The 17,636-nt window shown below is 41.9% G+C and overlaps 1 protein-coding gene across 1 annotated transcript in view; it reads right to left on the bottom strand.

Annotated features, from left to right (window-relative positions):
- The window catches only part of LOC134351210 (deleted in malignant brain tumors 1 protein-like), a 242,193-nt gene that overhangs the window by 67,565 nt on the left and 156,992 nt on the right, over nucleotides 1-17,636 (bottom strand). Inside the window, exons 7-13 of the mRNA XM_063057320.1 lie at nucleotides 11,813-12,130; nucleotides 9,998-10,315; nucleotides 9,844-9,909; nucleotides 9,435-9,746; nucleotides 9,287-9,322; nucleotides 7,181-7,273; nucleotides 6,657-6,764 (exon numbers count right to left, since the gene is read on the bottom strand). Coding sequence (XP_062913390.1) covers nucleotides 6,657-6,764; nucleotides 7,181-7,273; nucleotides 9,287-9,322; nucleotides 9,435-9,746; nucleotides 9,844-9,909; nucleotides 9,998-10,315; nucleotides 11,813-12,130 — 1,251 coding nt within the window. The remainder of the gene's footprint in view (nucleotides 1-6,656; nucleotides 6,765-7,180; nucleotides 7,274-9,286; nucleotides 9,323-9,434; nucleotides 9,747-9,843; nucleotides 9,910-9,997; nucleotides 10,316-11,812; nucleotides 12,131-17,636) is intronic.

Here is a 17,636-nt window from a genome sequence, read left to right as displayed (position 1 = left end):
AGTCTCCACTGCCTTCTGAGGAAGCGCGTTCCACACCTCCACAACTCTCTGGAGAAGAAGTTCCCCCTCAACTCTGTCCTAAATGACCTGCCCCTTATTCTTAAACCATGCCCTCTGGCACTGGACTCTCCCAGCATCTGGAACATATTTCCCGCCTTTATCTTGTCTAATCCCTTAATAATCTTATATGTCTCAATCAGATTCCCCCTCAATCTCCTTAATTCCAGCGTGTACAAGCCCAGTCTCTCTAACCTCTTTGCATAAGACAGTCCAGACATCCCAGGAATTAACTTAGTGAACCTACACTGCACCTCCTCCACAGCCAGGATGTCCTTCCTCCTTAACCCTGGAGACCAAAACTGCACACAATACTCCAAGTGTTGTCTCACCAGGGCCCTGTACAAATGCAAAAGGATTTCCTTGCTCTTGTACTTAATTCCCTTTGTAATAAAGGCCAACATTCCATTAGCCTTCTTCACTGCCTGCTGCACTTGCTCATTCACCTTCAGAGACTGATGAACAAGTACTCCTAGATCACTTTGTCTTTCTCCCTTACTTAACTCCACACCGTTCAGATAATAATCTGCCTTCCTGTTCTTGCTCCCAAAGTGAATAACCTCACTTATTCACATTAAACAACATCTGCCAAATTTCTGCACACTCACCCAGCCTATCCAAGTCACCTTGAATTCTCCTAACATTCTCATCACATGTCACACTGCCACCCAGCTTAGTATCATCAGCAAACTTGCTGATGTTATTCACAATGCCTTCCTCTAAATCATTGATGTAAATTGTAAACAGCTGTGGTCCCAATACCGAGCGCTGTGGCACCCCACTAGTCACCACCTGCCATTCCGAGAAACACCCATTCACTGCTACCCTTTGCTTTCTATCTGCCAACCAGTTTTCTATCCATGTCAATATACTCGCCCAATGCCATGAGCTCTGATTTTACCCACCAATCTCCTATGTGGTACCTGATCAAATGCCTTCTGAAAGTCAAGGTACACCAAAACCACTGGATCTCCCGCGTTTATCTTCCTGGTTACATCATCGAAAAACTCCAATAGATTAGTCAAGCATGATTTGCCCTTGGTCAATCAATGCTGGCTCGGCACAGTCTTATCACTGCTATCAAGGTATGCCGCTATTTCATCTTTAATAATGGACTCTAGCATCTTCCCTACTACTGATGTTAGGCTAACAGGGCGATAGTTCTCTGTTTTCTCTCTCCTTCCCTCCTTTCTTAAAAAGTGGGATGATATTAGCCATTCGCCAATCCTCAGGAGCTGATCCTGAATCTAAGAACATTGGAAAATGATCACCAATGCATCCACAATTTCAAGAGCCACCTCCTTTAGTACGTTAAGATGCAGACCATCTGGACCTGGGGATTTGTTAGCCTTCAGTCCCATCAGTCTACTCATCACCGTTTCCTTCCTAATATCAATCTGTTTCAGTTCCTCTGTTACCAATGTCCTTGGCCCATCCATACATCTGGGAGATTGCTTCTGTCTTCCCTGGTGAAGACAGATCCAAAGTACTTATTATATTCGTCTGCCATTTCTCTGTTTCCCATAACAAATTCTCCCAATTCATTCTTCAAGGGCCCAACATTGTTCTTAACTATCTTCCTTCTCTTCACATACCTAAAAAAAAAACTTTTGCTATCCTCCTTTATATTCCTACCTAGCTTGCGTTGGGTGATTTGATACCTTGAGGCAAATTAGCATGTATTCACCCTTGTGCCTAACAAGATGTTCCCTCAGACCCTATGGGAGGCAAATTGAGGTCAAGGAACCCTTAGGAGGCAGTGATTATAACATGATTGAGTTCACTGTGAAATTTGAAAAAAGAACCCGAAATCTGAAGTATCAGTATTTCAGTGGAGTAAAGGAAATTACAGTGGCATGAAAGAGAAACTGGCCAAAGTTGACTGGAAAGGGACACTGGTGGGAAAGACGGCAGAGCAGCAGTGGCTGGAGTTTATGTGAGAAGTGAGGAAGGTGCAAGACAGGTATATTCCAAAAAAGAAGAAATGTTTGAATGGAAAAAGGATGCAACCGTGGTTGACAGGAGAAGTCAAAGCCAAAGTTAAGTCAAAGGAGAGGGCATACAAGGAAGCAAAAATTAGTGGGAAGACAAAGGACTGGAATGACTTTAAAAGTTTACAAAAGGAAACTAAGAAGGTTATTAAGAGGGAAAAGATTAACTATGAAAGGAAGCTAGCAAATAATATCAAAGAGGATACTAAAAGCTTTTTCCAGTATATAAAGAGTAAAAGACCGCTAACAGTAGATATAGGATCGATAAAAAATGATGCTGGAGGAAATGTAATGGGAGATAGGGAGATGGCGGAGGAACTGACGAGTATTTTGCATCAGTCTTCAACGAGGAAGACATCAGCAGTATACCGGACACTCAAGGGTGGCAGGGAAGAGAAGTGTGCGCAGTCACAATTACGACAGAGAAAGTACTCAGGAAGCTGAATAGTCTAAAGGTAGGTAAATCTCCCGGACCAGTCAGAATGCACCCTCGTGTTCTGAAGGAAGCAGCTATGGAGATTGCAGAGGTATTTGTTATGATCTTCAAAAGTCGATAGATTCTGGCATGATTCCGGAGGACCGGACCATTGCAAATGTCACTCCGCTTTTTAAGAAGGGGGCAAGGAAGCGAAAAGGAAATTATAGACCTGTTAGCTTGACATCGGTGGCTGGGTAGCTGTTGGAGTAGATTGTCAAGGATGAGGTTACAGAGTACCTGAAGACATATGACAAGATAGGCAGAACTCAGCATGGATTCCTTAAAGGAAAATCCTGCCTGACTAACCTATTACAATTTTTTGAGGAAATTACAAGCAGGCTAGACAAGGGAGATGCAACAGATGTTGTATATTTGGATTTTCAGAAGGCCTTTGACAAGGTACAACACATGAGGCTACATAACAAGATAAGAGCCCATGGAATTGCGGGAAAGTTACATACATAGATAGATAGATAGATTCCAGGTGAGGCATCACTTCACCTGTGAGTCGACTGGGGTGATATACTGCGTCCGGTGCTCCCGATGTGGCCTTTTATATATTGGTGAGACCCGACGCAGACTGGGAGACCGCTTTGCTGAACATCTACGCTCTGTCCGCCAGAGAAAGCAGGATCTCCCAGTGGCCACACATTTTAATTCCACATCCCATTCCCATTCTGACATGTCTATCCACGGCCTCCTCTACTGTAAAGATGAAGCCACACTCAGGTTGGAGGAACAACACCTTATATTCCGTCTGGGTAGCCTCCAACCTGATGGCATGAACATTGACTTCTCTAACTTCCGCTGGGCCCCACCTCCACCTCGTACCTCAGCTGTTACTCATTTTTATGCACACATTCTTTCTCTCACTCTCCTTTTTCTCCCTCTGTCCTTCTGAATATACCTCTTGCCCATCCTCTGGGTCACCACCCCCCCCCGTCTTTCTTCCCCGACCTCCTGTCCCATGATCCTCACGTATCCCCTTTTGCCTATCACCTGTCCAGCTCTCGGCTCTATCCCTCCCCCTCCTGTCTTCTCCTATCATTTTGCATCTCCCACTCCCCCTCCAGCTTTCAAATCCCTTCCTCACTCTTCCTGCAGTTAGTCCTGACGAAGGGTCTCGGCCTGAAACGTCGACTGCGCCTCTTCCTATAGATGCTGCCTGGCCTGCTGCGTTCACCAGCAACTTTGATGTGTGTTACATAGATAGAGCATTGGTTGATTGGCAGGATACAGATATTGGGAATAAAGGGCTCCTATTCTGGTTGGCTGCCGGTTACCAGTGGTGTTCCACAGGGGACTGTGTTGGGGCCGCTTCTTTTTTACATTGTACATCAACAATTTGGATTATAGAAGAGACGGCTTTGTGGCTAAGTTTGCTGACGATACGAAGATAGGTGGAGGGGCCGGTAGTGCTGAGGAAACAGAGAGTCTGCAGAGAGAGTTGGATAGATCGGAAGAAGGGGCAAAGAAGTGGCAAATGAAATACAGTGTTGGAAAGTGTATGGTTATGCACATTGGCAGAAGAAGTAAACGGGCAGACAATTATTTAAATGAGGAAAAATTCAAAGTTCTGAGATGCAGCGGGACTTGGGAGTCCTCGTACAGGATACCATTAAGGTTAACCTCCAGGTTGACTCGGTGGTGAAGAAGGCGAATGCAATGTTGGCATTCATTTCTAGAGGAATAGAGCATAGGAGCAGGGATGTGATATTGAGGCTCTATAAGGCGCTGGTGAGACCTCACTTGGAGTACTGTGGGCAGTTTTGGTCTACTTATTTACGAAAGGATGTGTTGACGTTGGAGAGGGTCCAGAGAAGATTCACTAGAATGATTTCGGGAATGAGAAGGTTAACATATGAGGAAAGTTTGTCCGTTCTTGGACTATATTCCTTGGAGTCTAGAAGAATGAGGAGAGACCTCATAGAAACATTTCGAATGTTGAAAGGCATGGAGAGAGTGGATGTGGCAAAGTTGTTTCCCACGATTGGGGAGTCTAGTACCAAGAGGGCATGACTTAAGGATTGAAGGGCGCCCATTCAGATCAGAAATGCGAAGAAATTTTTTTAGTCAGAGGGGGTGAATCTATGGAATTTGTTGCTACGGACAGCAGTGGAGGCCAAGTCATTGGGTGCATTTAAGGCAGAGATTGATAGGTATCTGAGTAGCCAGGGCATCAAAGGTTATGGTAAGAAGGCAGGGGAGTGGGACTAAATGAGATAATGAGATAAAATGGTGGAGCAGACTCGATGGGCCGAATAGCCGACTTCTGCTCCTTTGTCTTATGGTCTTAAGAAATTGCAGGAGCCCAGCAGAGATATTTAAATAAACAGGTGAGGTACCGGGTTAGAAGATAGCTACTGTTGATCCTCTGCTAAGAAAAGCTCTAAAGATAAACCAGGAAATTATAGGCCAGCGAGCTTCACATCAGTACTGCAAGTTATTGGAAGGTATTCTAAAGGACCTGATATATGAGCATAGGCATGGGCAGATTAGGGATAGTCTTCATGGCTTTGTGCTTGGTAAGACCAGTCTAACCTACCTTAAAGAGATCTTCGAAGAAGTTAACAGGAAACTCAATGAATGCAAGGCAGTGAACGAATTAGAAAGTCACTTGGTAAGGTCCCACTGAGGAGTTTGGTCAAGATGGTTCAGTCGCACGACATTCAAGAGAAGGTGGTAAATTGGCATTGTGGGAGAAGCCAGAGTGGCCGAAGGTGGTTGGCTGTCAGACTGGAGGTCTGTTACGGGTAAAGTGCCTCAGGGATCGGTGCTGGACCTGTTCTTATTTGTTTGTCATCTCTCTCAATGATCTGTATGAAAATGTGGTTAATTGCATCAGGAAATTTGCGGTTGACAAGATTGGGGTGCAGCAGCAGCGAGGAAGGCTATCAGAAATTTCAGCGGGATCTGGCCCAGCTGGAAAAATGGGCTGCAAAATGTTAGAGATTGCATTCAAATGCAGATGTGCGAGCTGTTGAACTTCGGTAGGTACAACCAGAGCATGTCTTACACAGTGAATGGTAGATCATAAAGGAGTGCTGTAGAACAAAGGCATCTGGGAATACAGGTACAACATTCATTGAAAGTGGCGTCACAAGTGGATACGGTCGGACAGATAGCTTTTGGCACAATGGCCATCATAAATCAAAGTATTGTGTACAGTACATGGGCAGATATGTAGAAGGTGCATAAGACTTTGATGAGACCTAAATTGAAGTATGGTGTGCAGCTGTGGTCACCTACTGCAGGAAATATGTAAATAAGATTGAATGGGTACAAAGAAATTTACAAGGATACTGGCGGGACCGGCGGCCTTGCGTTGTAAGGCAAACTTGGATTGGTTGGGACGTTATTGCTTGGAAAGTAAAATATTGAGTGGACTTTTAATAGACTTGTACAGTATTGTGAGGGTATAGAGAGGGTAAATGTAAACAGGCTTTTCCACATAGTTTGGGACTTCAACCAGAGGGCCTGGGTTAAGTTTGAAAGGTAAAATATGTAAGGGGAATATGAAGGAACCGTCTTCACTCAGAGGATCCTGAATGTGTGAAATGATCTGTCAGGGCAAGTGATGAACACATGCACGATTTCAGCGTTTAAGATAAGATTGGATATGTATGCGGATGGTAAGGTTATAGAGGGTTACGTCTCAATGCAGATAGATGGGAAAAGACAGTTTAAACGGTTCGGCATGAACTAAATGGGCTGAGGGGCTGATTCTCTGCTGTACCTTTCTATGACAATGACTGCTGCAACCACATCTCACTGATGTCTACAATGTCACCATCCCAGATGTTCACCCATGATCAAAGCTCTTACGCCTTCCCTTCAATGATTCTTGCATTTAATGGTATGCAACTGAGAATATTAGTTTCACCATGCTCAAATTTCCGATTTGCTGACTTTGCATGTTGGCTTCACAACTTCTACCTGCAACTACTCCACGACCTACATGTGTGCCCTTGTTCCCATTCCCCTGTCACTGTGGTTTAAACCGCAACCACCAACAACTGTCTCCGTCCCTCCGTGCAGGAAAAGCAAACGTTCCATGAACTTGTGACGGATGGATGGAAGAAGTGTACAGTATATCGCTTGAGAAGTCAATGACAATTTGTAAAACACACCTGAATCTCCTGTATTATCCAACTTTTTGACGTGTGGAATAGTCTCAATCTCTTCATAAATTGCTTGGTAAAAGATATCGGCTGAGTCTCCGCCTTTTAACACTGCACCTGTTGAATTGCACGTTCAGAATATCAAGTTCGTTTACAAGTTTCTAATTGAAGAATAAACGATTTGCCATTTAAATTAAAAATGGGAAATAAATTATATACTACTGTTAGTGAACGAGAGCTTAGACGATCCCTTGACATTGTTCATCTCTGCAAACATGGGCAGATTATAGTAAAATCAGAAAGATTGAATACAGGGTACATCTGCATATATAGAAATAATTCCTGATTGTCGTTCCACTGCAGTTATTATTACAATTGAATGGATGACAGGTTTATCATTCCGAGATAGCTGTCAATATCATCTGTATGGTAACCAATAACAACGCGGACTTGGGAAAAAGAGCAGTCATTACTCATACCAAGATATGCAATTTTATTCTGAAAAATAATAAAGCACAAGGATTGATTCTCACCTCTTCTTGCTGACTGTATCTTTATTATCAGCTGCAGGGCAAAAAACTCAGCCACGAGGATGATCCCAAGGGTAATGCAGACAGTAACGAACACTTAAATGCAAATTTAGTACATAAGTTTAAAACTGGACCTACGTTTTTTTTTAGGTCAAGACATTTACAAAGTGTAATAGTTAAATTTAAGCTCTGAGATAATGCCAAATAAACTGTAGACTATGAAGTGCAGACAGATGATAAATGTTTTGTGGAAAGCTCCAGAGGTGAATAATAATATGGGTTGTTATGACGTTGGAGAAAACACAAGTGGCTGCATTTTCCTGTCATCCGGTGTGGAAATGCCCCAAGTGTGGAATGAGAGACACTGAAGCAGGTCGATCATTCGCAAATTTTAATGCAAACAGTGTTTGAAGGGAAAATAAAACAATAAATGCCAGGCCAAACAGGGTCGTCAACTAAACACTCAAATGAAAAATGGGGGCGACACTGCGGCTGAAAAGAACAACTAAGAATAAAATGAACACCGCGAGTCTTCAGAAACATTTGACTTGACAGTCCAATTTCTCAGGCTAGGGGGAATGTAGATAATGAAGCACAGCTATGTTCTAGGTTCTAGTCTTGACAAAAAACTACGACGGAGCAATGGATATAAATACTATCACAATGAAATAATTAGCTGGCACGTGCATATTCACGAGCGCAGTTGCCGAATCTGTGCGCTTCCGACTCCGTGGTTGTGACATTTCCATTGTAATAAGAAATAAAAGCAAACAAAACGTCCAAGGATGTTTTGAGAGAAAAATACCTTATTTTTGTAAAAGAGGAAGTTATTCCTGAAAGAATATGCACTGATCCAAGTTTGCCCATGATTTTCTATTTTTCATAACTATCCCAATCTCCCTCCACCTGCAACAACCATCCTTTGTTGCAACGGGACATGCACTGAAAGTACGGAAAGCAACATAATGGACTTGCAAAAGTAAGCTTCAATGGAAAACACACCATATGGGCCAGAAGAATTTCCACTTTTTCCTCATCTGATCGACTATCGTGTGCCCCTCCTGCAAGTTATGGGACGGTTGGCATGCTGTTTGCAAGCATGTGGTTTTGGCAACCTGAGCTTCCAAACTATGTTGAAAGCTGGTCTAAAATCGTTCCAGCTATCTCCATCTGTGTTATCAGGGCGCATCTTATTTTTCTCCTAATTAAAGTAAGTGGCAAAAAGATGTCCTTTGTCAGTCGCCCAATTTCATAATAATCTCCTAAAGTCATGTGCATTCTATCCTGGCAAATGCAAATCACAGCCCATCAGGGTAAACATGCTGGAAGCAAACTCAAGGTGAATTCCACGATGCATTGCTGTGTAATCCTGGATTTCAACTCTTCAAAATATCTCTGAGACAAGCAAGTATTGCAAAAAGTCTCGATGACTTCAAGGATCAACAGCAACCTCTCGCCAATGTGCCACTGTGTCTGAGGTACACATACAGTATGTGCAAGAATCCCAGTTATTCAAGGGGAAAAGATACGAATGGCATATTGCTCGGAATAGCATTCATGCTTAAATTATGTTGCTGGATTTTTCACGGTGCTTAACAAAGTATATTCCATTTAAAAGCAAGGAGAGGAAGGGTTGGGAGAGCCTGCCTTGGATAATGAAAAAAAGAAGGCATCAAATTGGAAGCTTGTACATATAAAGTAGCCAACAGTAGTGGGAAACTGGAAACTGCATGATTGGGAACCACTGATCGCGCAATAAAGAAAGGGAAGCTAGGTTATGAAAATAAACTACCACAAAATATAAAAACGGATAGTAAAAGAATGTATAATTATAAAAAGCAGAAAAACGTGGCTGAACTGAACGCAGGTCCCTTGGAGGACGAGAAGGGGAAATTGATATTGGGTAATGAGGAAATGGCTGACTCTGAGAATGACTGATTTTTGCCGGTCTTCACGATGGAGGACATACCTAACATGCCAAAGAGAGAAGCTACGGATGCATTTAATAGCTATCACTGCTATTATTCTAAATTAGAACTGCAAAGGAATATCACTGCTATCATTCTAAATTAGAACTGGAATAATAAAAAATGCTTTAAAATCAAATACCTGAATCGGTGGAATTAGCGGGACGTATGGGCATTGCTGTGAAGACAATTATCAGACAATATTTTAGGATTTTATTTTTCAGTGGTTTCAAATTCCGAATTCAACAAATCAGTTGACTAGAACATAAAATTTGCACAATAATACCTACCAGAACAAACAACAAAGACATCTTCCTTGTGATCACAGTCATGTTGACCGAGTGGAGAGGAAGGACAACTGGACAAAAGAGATTCACTCCCTTTGCATTTCACTTCATCCAGCCAGATATCACCCTCACTCTGAATAATTTCATCCGGCGCTTGTGTCCAAAGGGCAGAGCCACAGCCCAAATCCCTGCAGACAACACTGGCATCGGCCAGATCCCAGGAATCATCACATACAGTGCCCCAGGTATTGTTGAAAAATATCTCCAACCTTCCTGAACAATTGGCATTGCTGCCAAAAAGACGCAACTGCAATTCTGAGTGAAATAAGAGAAGAATTATAATGTATCAATCACAACTTTGAAACTAACTTTACTCTGATAATGTAACTTGTAGCATGGAACAGCTGCTAACCTTGAGAACCAGGTACATTTCTTGAATCGCAAGACTTTACGCTGCAACCCTCTGGTATTCTTGCTTCTGATGATGAGAGAGAAAATATTGCCCGTTTATTTTTAACAACTGCGTTTAAAATGCAAATTATCAGGTAATGGATTTCTTCTGTTACCTTCACATACAACTCCTGCATCCTCCCTGTGGTCACAGTTGTGTTTCCCCCATGGGTCAGCACGACACTGCCAAAAGGAGGACTCGTATGAAGAACATTTTAGCTCATCCAGCCATATTAGACCAGATCCCTTTCCATATGTACTGGAGTCATGTTTAATAGATATCAGGGGTCCGCATTTCATTTGTTTACAGATCAAATTTGCAGCATTTTTATCCAGTGTCTCGGAACAAACTGTTCCCCACGTCCCATTGTACCGCACTTCCACTCTGCCTTCACATCGCCGCTCTCCATTCATCAGGCATATTTCTTTGTGTTCTGAGAACAGGACAATTAATGCAAAATTCATCACATTGTTTCCATACAGCAACAAACTTAAATTGCGTTTGTAAAACAGAAAATTACATGTGATATGTATCAACAATACATAAAAAAAATGTAAATTGCGGGAAACACTCATAAGAGAGTTGAACGTATGGAAGGATAATCAAATCAGGAATAAGATGGAGAAGTATTCCAACAAAATTGCGGAATATGGAGACGGCAATGTTGGTGACATTGTGTTAGGTTATCTGGGAATTGTGAAGGTTTATGCACTGAATCTGGGTAGTGGTTTCCTGGAAGATGAGGAACAAGATTTTGTTTTATTTTTGTTCGAATATGATAAGGTAAGTGAGGTGAGAGCGAGAAATGAATGGACGGAAATTAACAATAAAGTTTCATTGAGAAGTTTATAAATAACTATCAATGGTACAGCTTTACGTGGAATCGCTCCCTCAGTGTATCATTTGTTCATTCCCCTGACCCCGTCTATTAAATTGCAGATCACTTTCTAACGCAGGGCATGAGATGTGACTATTATCTTTCCTCAGTCAAGGACTCAAACCGTCTCCAAATTTTAAGCAAAGATTCTTCTATACTTCTTGGATTCTGTATGTCTTGCAGATGTTGTTGTCTGTGTTCACTATTTGGTCTCATGTTAGCAGCTTGTTCGCTCTGATCAGCATCTACATTCAATTCGTAAAACTGTCGCTAAGGTGAGCTTTTAGTTCCTTATTAACATCGCCAATCTGATCCGACTCATTTTTTGGACCCCGTGCCGTCCTTTAGTTGAACAATCAAATGCAATAGAAGACGGAGAAACAAAGCCTTAACTTTATTTGAAATTTCATATATTGTTCAAGAATCAACATTATAATGTCCAGAGTTAGGTATTTACATGTTGGCATCTAACTGTATAAGAACTGATCCTTTATGTTTCCTGTGTTTGTTCCGTTTTTAAAATTTAGTACCGGAGCAATTAGTGTCACACTTTTTCCGAACCAGCGAACAATAAACAATACCACCGCTGTCCGTGAGGATTTTGTACGTTCTCCTCGTGACCACCTGGTTTGCTCTGGCTGCTCCAAACTCCCTCCACATTACAGGGCATAATATATACTTGCCGAGTGTCTATAGCTCACAATCTTACCATAGGCAACACATCAGGTAAAAGAACATGGCATAATCCGATTCTGATTCCTCGAAGATGCTATATTAATTTATACGTCTTCACGCTATCAGTGGGTTGCCATTGCTCCAAACACCAACCCCTTTATCTTCTTTGCTACTCAAAACTGTATGTCCCTTCTCTATTGATGAAGGTACTTAGACGCAAAATATTAATTGTTTTTGTACCAAGATGCAGAAGGAAACATTACACAGACAATGCCTTGCTAATACTCCGTCTGGGTACCATAAATTCTTTCACACATCTTCAAACTGAAATCTCCCACACCATACGGCAGAAGATCAGCAAATGGGAAATAGCCTTACCGGAACACTTAACTGTCACATCTTCTTTATGGGTGCAGTCATGTTGGCCCCATGGAGCTGAAGGACATTCCCAAAGATGCGGTTCATTACCCGAACAATTTACTTCATCCAACCAAACTACTCCAGTACCTTGACCACAGTAATCAAGAATTGTTTTATCCTCCAAAGCAGATCCACAACCCAGTTGCTTGCAGACCACATTAGCATCATCCAGATCCCAGGAGTCATCACAAACTGTTCCCCAGGATCCGTCGTGATAAATCTCAAGTCTTCCAGCACATGCATCATCACTTCCGGACAGCCTTAATTGCAAGTGGCCTGTTAAACAGAAATATTTGAGATTATTCTTTCCAGAATAAATTCATCTAATCACATCGTTCGCATTTCTGCAACGTTTTCAGTAATTATATTTTGAAAATAATTGTAAATGATATCACCCATTATTTAATGCTACCGATACGCAAGCATCATTTTTTAAAGGCAAAAGCAACAAAAAGGTTGAGAGAATCAAGTATGTCATAGAGCGCGGTTGAGTTTTCTTTAAAGGCAGGAAACCAGACACTGATTTATATCTGAAGCAGGTAATCGCAGGCCACCTTTGTACCTAACAAAAAAAAAGGCAGACATTGAATTTTCCACGAGCGGTTTTCGTTGGCAACAGCACTGTATTCAGGACGATACATCAATCAGGGTATCAAGCATTGGCCATGCTGCTCTCGGGCTTCATATCTTTTCGCTGGATATTTTCACTGTCTGTAGCATGTTCACCTACTCAAGGGATTCCTTGCATCTTGAAGGATGTGGTCCCCTTCCTGGGCAGGGGGAAGATCAGTGGATCAGATCGTAGGGAAGTGATTTTCTTACACTGTCATGCAGTCGAAACCCTCCGGCTACCCAATTGTAGTGACTTTTGGGACAACGTGAGAATGTGGGATGATCCAACTGGCCAGCAACTGATACGGAACTGATGAACATGTAGCTGCGCCTTCCTCTGTATGTCATCCTCAAAGTCACACGGGTTTCGTCCACATTTAAAATGTGACGATATTATTTTGTAGATGTTGATGCAACTTTTGTCTTCTGCATTTTTCTACCGGCGTGTCTCATTGATTGTACTAACAGGGCATTCATTTAAAATCTACTGATTTATGTAGGCCTCCCAGACCTGAGTCGATGTAGTAGCAGTTGTAGATTCATGAAAGTGAATGGGTGCCATTCCCAATGAAGAGAATTCACAACAAACAACAGCGCAACACCAACATATGGATATTGGGTGTTACAAAATGCAGGTTTGATTGTCAGAAGCTAAGCTGTTGATCACACTTCGGAAGAAATGGACTGGGAGATGAATGTCATCTTTGAATGACCAAATCATCGCAAACAACTTCACCTGACTCTTCCTCAGATGCAGTATTTATTTATAATTGGAACAACGGGTAAACATAATTATCTTTCCCAACGACTAGTGCTTACAATTGTGTTCACCTTCTTTGGAAATCTTAATATTTCCAGCAGTTACACTGAGATTTCACGAAGCTGCATTTGGAAATATTGTGCAGAATTATTTTTTCCCAGCAAAATGGTATGAAGAATAGTTCTAAGTTTAAATATCAGATCTACCCCCCTCCACACCACCATCTCTTCTGTCATCACCTCTGTTCAGATTCTGGACTGCACAATGTCAAATTACTGTACAGCCATGCATGAATGAATTTTCAAAGATTCTGATTTAAATTCTGTTAAATAGGAATCTGTTAAATAGGAATCTATTCAAAAGAAATCTACTGTTCTACAGTACGGGAATGTTCCGTTAGCACAGAAAGCATTCCGACTGAAGACCATAAATAGCGAGTTCAACATGATACGTTCAGATTTATGGATTGATTTTTGTTTGTTTCTTCATCATGGGGTGATAAGCACTGTGATGATTCAATATGCAAAATTCGTATTTACCCTGCCATGACTGTGCTCACAGAAACGAATCCACCTGTACTCACCCCACTCTCACTCTGTTTTCTGTCTCACACTGCCATGAACTTGACCATTCCTCCATTCTATTCTTGCTTCTTTGCACGAGGGGCGGATTATAATTGTGAATTATTCTGTGTATCTGGATGCCGTTGCTATGTATTGCGCAGAAAAGCAAGGACTGTGATCTGGAAAGACCGCGTGGAAGCAGCAAATACATTGAAATTCTATCAACCAAGGACTCTTTCAGTGTAAGGCCTTCACTTTAATTGCCATCATCCTTCATATTTATGTAAACTAAATGTAGAATGCATTGATTTAAGATGCCCACATTTTCTCTACTTTGACATCATTAAATAAGTCCATTAAGAACACAATGCACAATTAAAGAGGCGTAAATTTATTTCACCTTGCACCTCAAGTCTGCTCTTCTACAAAACACGATGATGGCTAATCTGTGCAAGCCGCCACACTTCTTCCGTTCCTGTTCTCTTCAACCCTCAGTTAAAACATCTAATTACCTCCACATGAAACATTTACGTACTTCACGATAAATATATCTATTCGCTCTGACTCCTTCACCCTGTGTATCAGTGAAATCCAGGCATTACTGCCTTACTATAGAAGAACTTATTTGAGCCCCACAATAGTTCACTGTCCCATATCTTTTAGCCATGTCAATTGATGTATGATTCTTATCAGTGAAAATTAAACCACAATGACCTTCGTTGGTTCCCACTGGATATTCTATGTTTGAATAAGTCATGACATTTTACATCTCCAAGAAAATTTCAATCAGTACAGCCAATTAGTACAGATTGTTATTGGACTACTTGGGAAAAGAGGTATTGCACAGATTTATTCTACTGTTATGAAGAAGTTGTTGAAATATAAATTTTAAACTTTTACCTTCTTAGTCACTAGTTCAAATAAGCAAACTTTACAGAGTGAACATTGTACAAATCCGACACAATTATGCAGGTGTTCTCATTGTTCCCCGAGGAACAATGATATCGACATTCTCAGTTCTGACTCAACTTGCACACTCTGCTCGATCTATTAGAGCGTCAAAGGCTCATAGAGATCCATAGCATAGAAAGAGTCTCTTCATCCCACCTAATAGTAGCCTAACAATTATTATCTTATTCTCAGCGAATTGTATTCGGACCAATCGTCCTCCATATCCCTCCCATCGATATATGTATTCAGATTTCTCTTAAATGCTTCAATCGAATCCCAGTCCACTATGGACAGCTTTTTTCACAGTGTCAGTCCCTTCATCAGCGAAAAAGATACCCCTCCAAGTCTGCTTAGATATTTCACTATTTTACCGATAATATTTTGCATATAGTTTTAGTCTCACAAAATTTCAGTGGGAACATACTGCTTGCATTCATAAATTTGTTTGGTTTTATAAAATTTATTGCCATTGTCCAGAGCTCTAAATCCGGAAGTTCTAACATATTCAACATTTCCCTAAAACTCCTCAAGTCTTGGCAACATTATTGGAAATTTTCTCTGCATTCATACAGTCTTGTTAATATATTTCCTGCAAGCAGGTGACCAGAAATGTACATAATACTGCAAATCAATACTCATAAGCGTCTTATCTCATCAACGTTCTGATCACCTGATCACCATCCTAGCTAATGAGCTAGGATGAATACCAGGATCCTCTCTGGTCTCACCGACATGTTGCAGCCTTCAGCGTGGAGATGCTCGGGCACCGGCCGGCAGACCTGGTCCAGTTCAGCATGCAGTACTTCATACGAAAGTGAGAGAAGGAGGAGCAGGCAGAGATACGGCAGCCCGGGGATGCTGATGTCTTAGTAATGCAGACCGAGTCCAACAGCAATAACGGTGACACCGAAACCTGGATTAAGTCGGACCTTGTAGATCGAGTTGTTTTGTTGATCAAACAGAAGAGTTTAAAAGTTACATGGAAGCACAGAAACTGACAGCACATTGCAAGGTCTTCGGCCCACAATGTTGTGCTGACCATGTAATCTGCTCGAGAAATTGCTAAGAATTCAAAGGCCTCTATTTTTCTAAGCTCCATGTACTTGTCTGGGAGTTTTTTTAAAAGACCCTATTGTATCCACCTCTACCACCGTCACTGGCAGTGCATTCCACGCACCACCACTTTCTGTGTGAAAAACTTACCTCTGACATCCCCATTCTACCTACTTCCAAGCACCGTGAAACTGTACCCCATCATGTATCCATTTCAGCCCTGGGAAAAAGACTCTGGTTATCCACACGATCAATGCTTCTCATTATCTCATACGCCTCGATGGGATCACCTCAAATCTTCCATCGATCCAAGGAGAAAAGGCTCCTCGTTCAATTTATTCTCATAAGGGATTCTCTGCAATCCTGGCAAAATCCTTGTAGATATCTGTTGCACACTCTCTATAGTATCCACATCCTTCCTGTAGTTAGGTGACGAGAACTGAACAGAACACTCTAAGCTTTTATATATCTGTAACATTACTTCACAGTTTTTGAACTCAATCCCACGATTGCTTCAGGCAACACACAATAGGTTGTCTAAACAGCACTGTCCACCTGAGCAGCAGCTTTGAGTGTCCTATGGACACGGAGCCCAAGACCTCTCTGTTCCATCACACTGTTAAGAGACTTACCATTAATACTATATTCTGCCCTCAAATTTGACCTACAATTTGAACTACTTCACAGTTATTTGAGTTAAAGTCCATCTGTCTTTACTCAGCCCTGTTCTGCATCCTATCAATGTCACGCTCTAACCTCTGACAACCCTCAAGACTATCCACAACACTCCCAACTTGTGTGTCATCAGCAAACCTGCTAACTCACTCTTCTACTTCCTCAACTAGGTCATTTATGAAAATCACAAAGGGGAGGAGTAACAACCGATTACTGCGGAACACCACTGGCACCACTCTCCATGCAGAAAGCGAACTAGCTACAACCACCCTTTGCCTTTGCTGGGCAAGCCATTTCTGGATCCACAAAGCAATATCCCCTTGGATCCCATGTCTCATTACTTTCTGAATGAGCCTCCCATGGGGAACCTTATCAAATGTCTTACTAAATCCATATACACAACACCCATTGCTCTACCTCACCAATGTATATTGTTACGTCCACATTCAATCAGGTTCCTAAGACATGATCTGCCCTATAAAAAGCCTTGCTGATTATCCTTAATCAGATTATTTCTCTCCAAATGCTCATAGGTTTGCCTGTCAGGATCTTCTCCAATAACTTGTCCAGACTGAAGTAAGAAGCACTGGTCTATAATTTCCTGGATTATCTCTACTCACTTTATTGAACAAGGGAACAGGGTTTGTAACCTTCCAATCATCTGGCTCTTCTCCCGTCCCTATTGATGATGGAATGATCATCGCCAGAAGCTCCGGCACTGCTGCACAAAAAGCCTGCGTATTATCTCGTTCATGCCATAAGCCCATCAGATATAGTAGCAGAATCATGGCTGATCATTTTTTCTCCTCCTCAACCTCAGTTCCTGGCCTTCTCCCCGTAACCATTGATTGCATGTCCAATCAATAAGCTATCAATATCTGCGTTAAATACACTGAATGACTTGGCCTCCGGAGCAGCATGTGGCAACAAATTCCACACATTCCCCACACTTTGGCTCAAGAAATTTGTCCGCATCTCTGTTTCGAAAGGGGGTCCTTCTATCCTCAGACGGTGCACTCTTGTCCTGGACTCTCCCACCATGGGGAACCTCCTTTCCACAGCTACTCTGTCTAGGCCTTTCAACATTTGAAAGGTTTCAATATGATCCCACCTCATCCTTCTGAATTCTAGCGAGTACAGATCGAGAGTCATCAAACATTTCTCGTAT

Source organism: Mobula hypostoma, chromosome 8 (genome assembly GCF_963921235.1).
Source record: "Mobula hypostoma chromosome 8, sMobHyp1.1, whole genome shotgun sequence".
Classification (NCBI taxonomy): domain Eukaryota; kingdom Metazoa; phylum Chordata; class Chondrichthyes; order Myliobatiformes; family Myliobatidae; genus Mobula; species Mobula hypostoma.
This window is presented reverse-complemented; position numbering and strand designations above follow the sequence as displayed.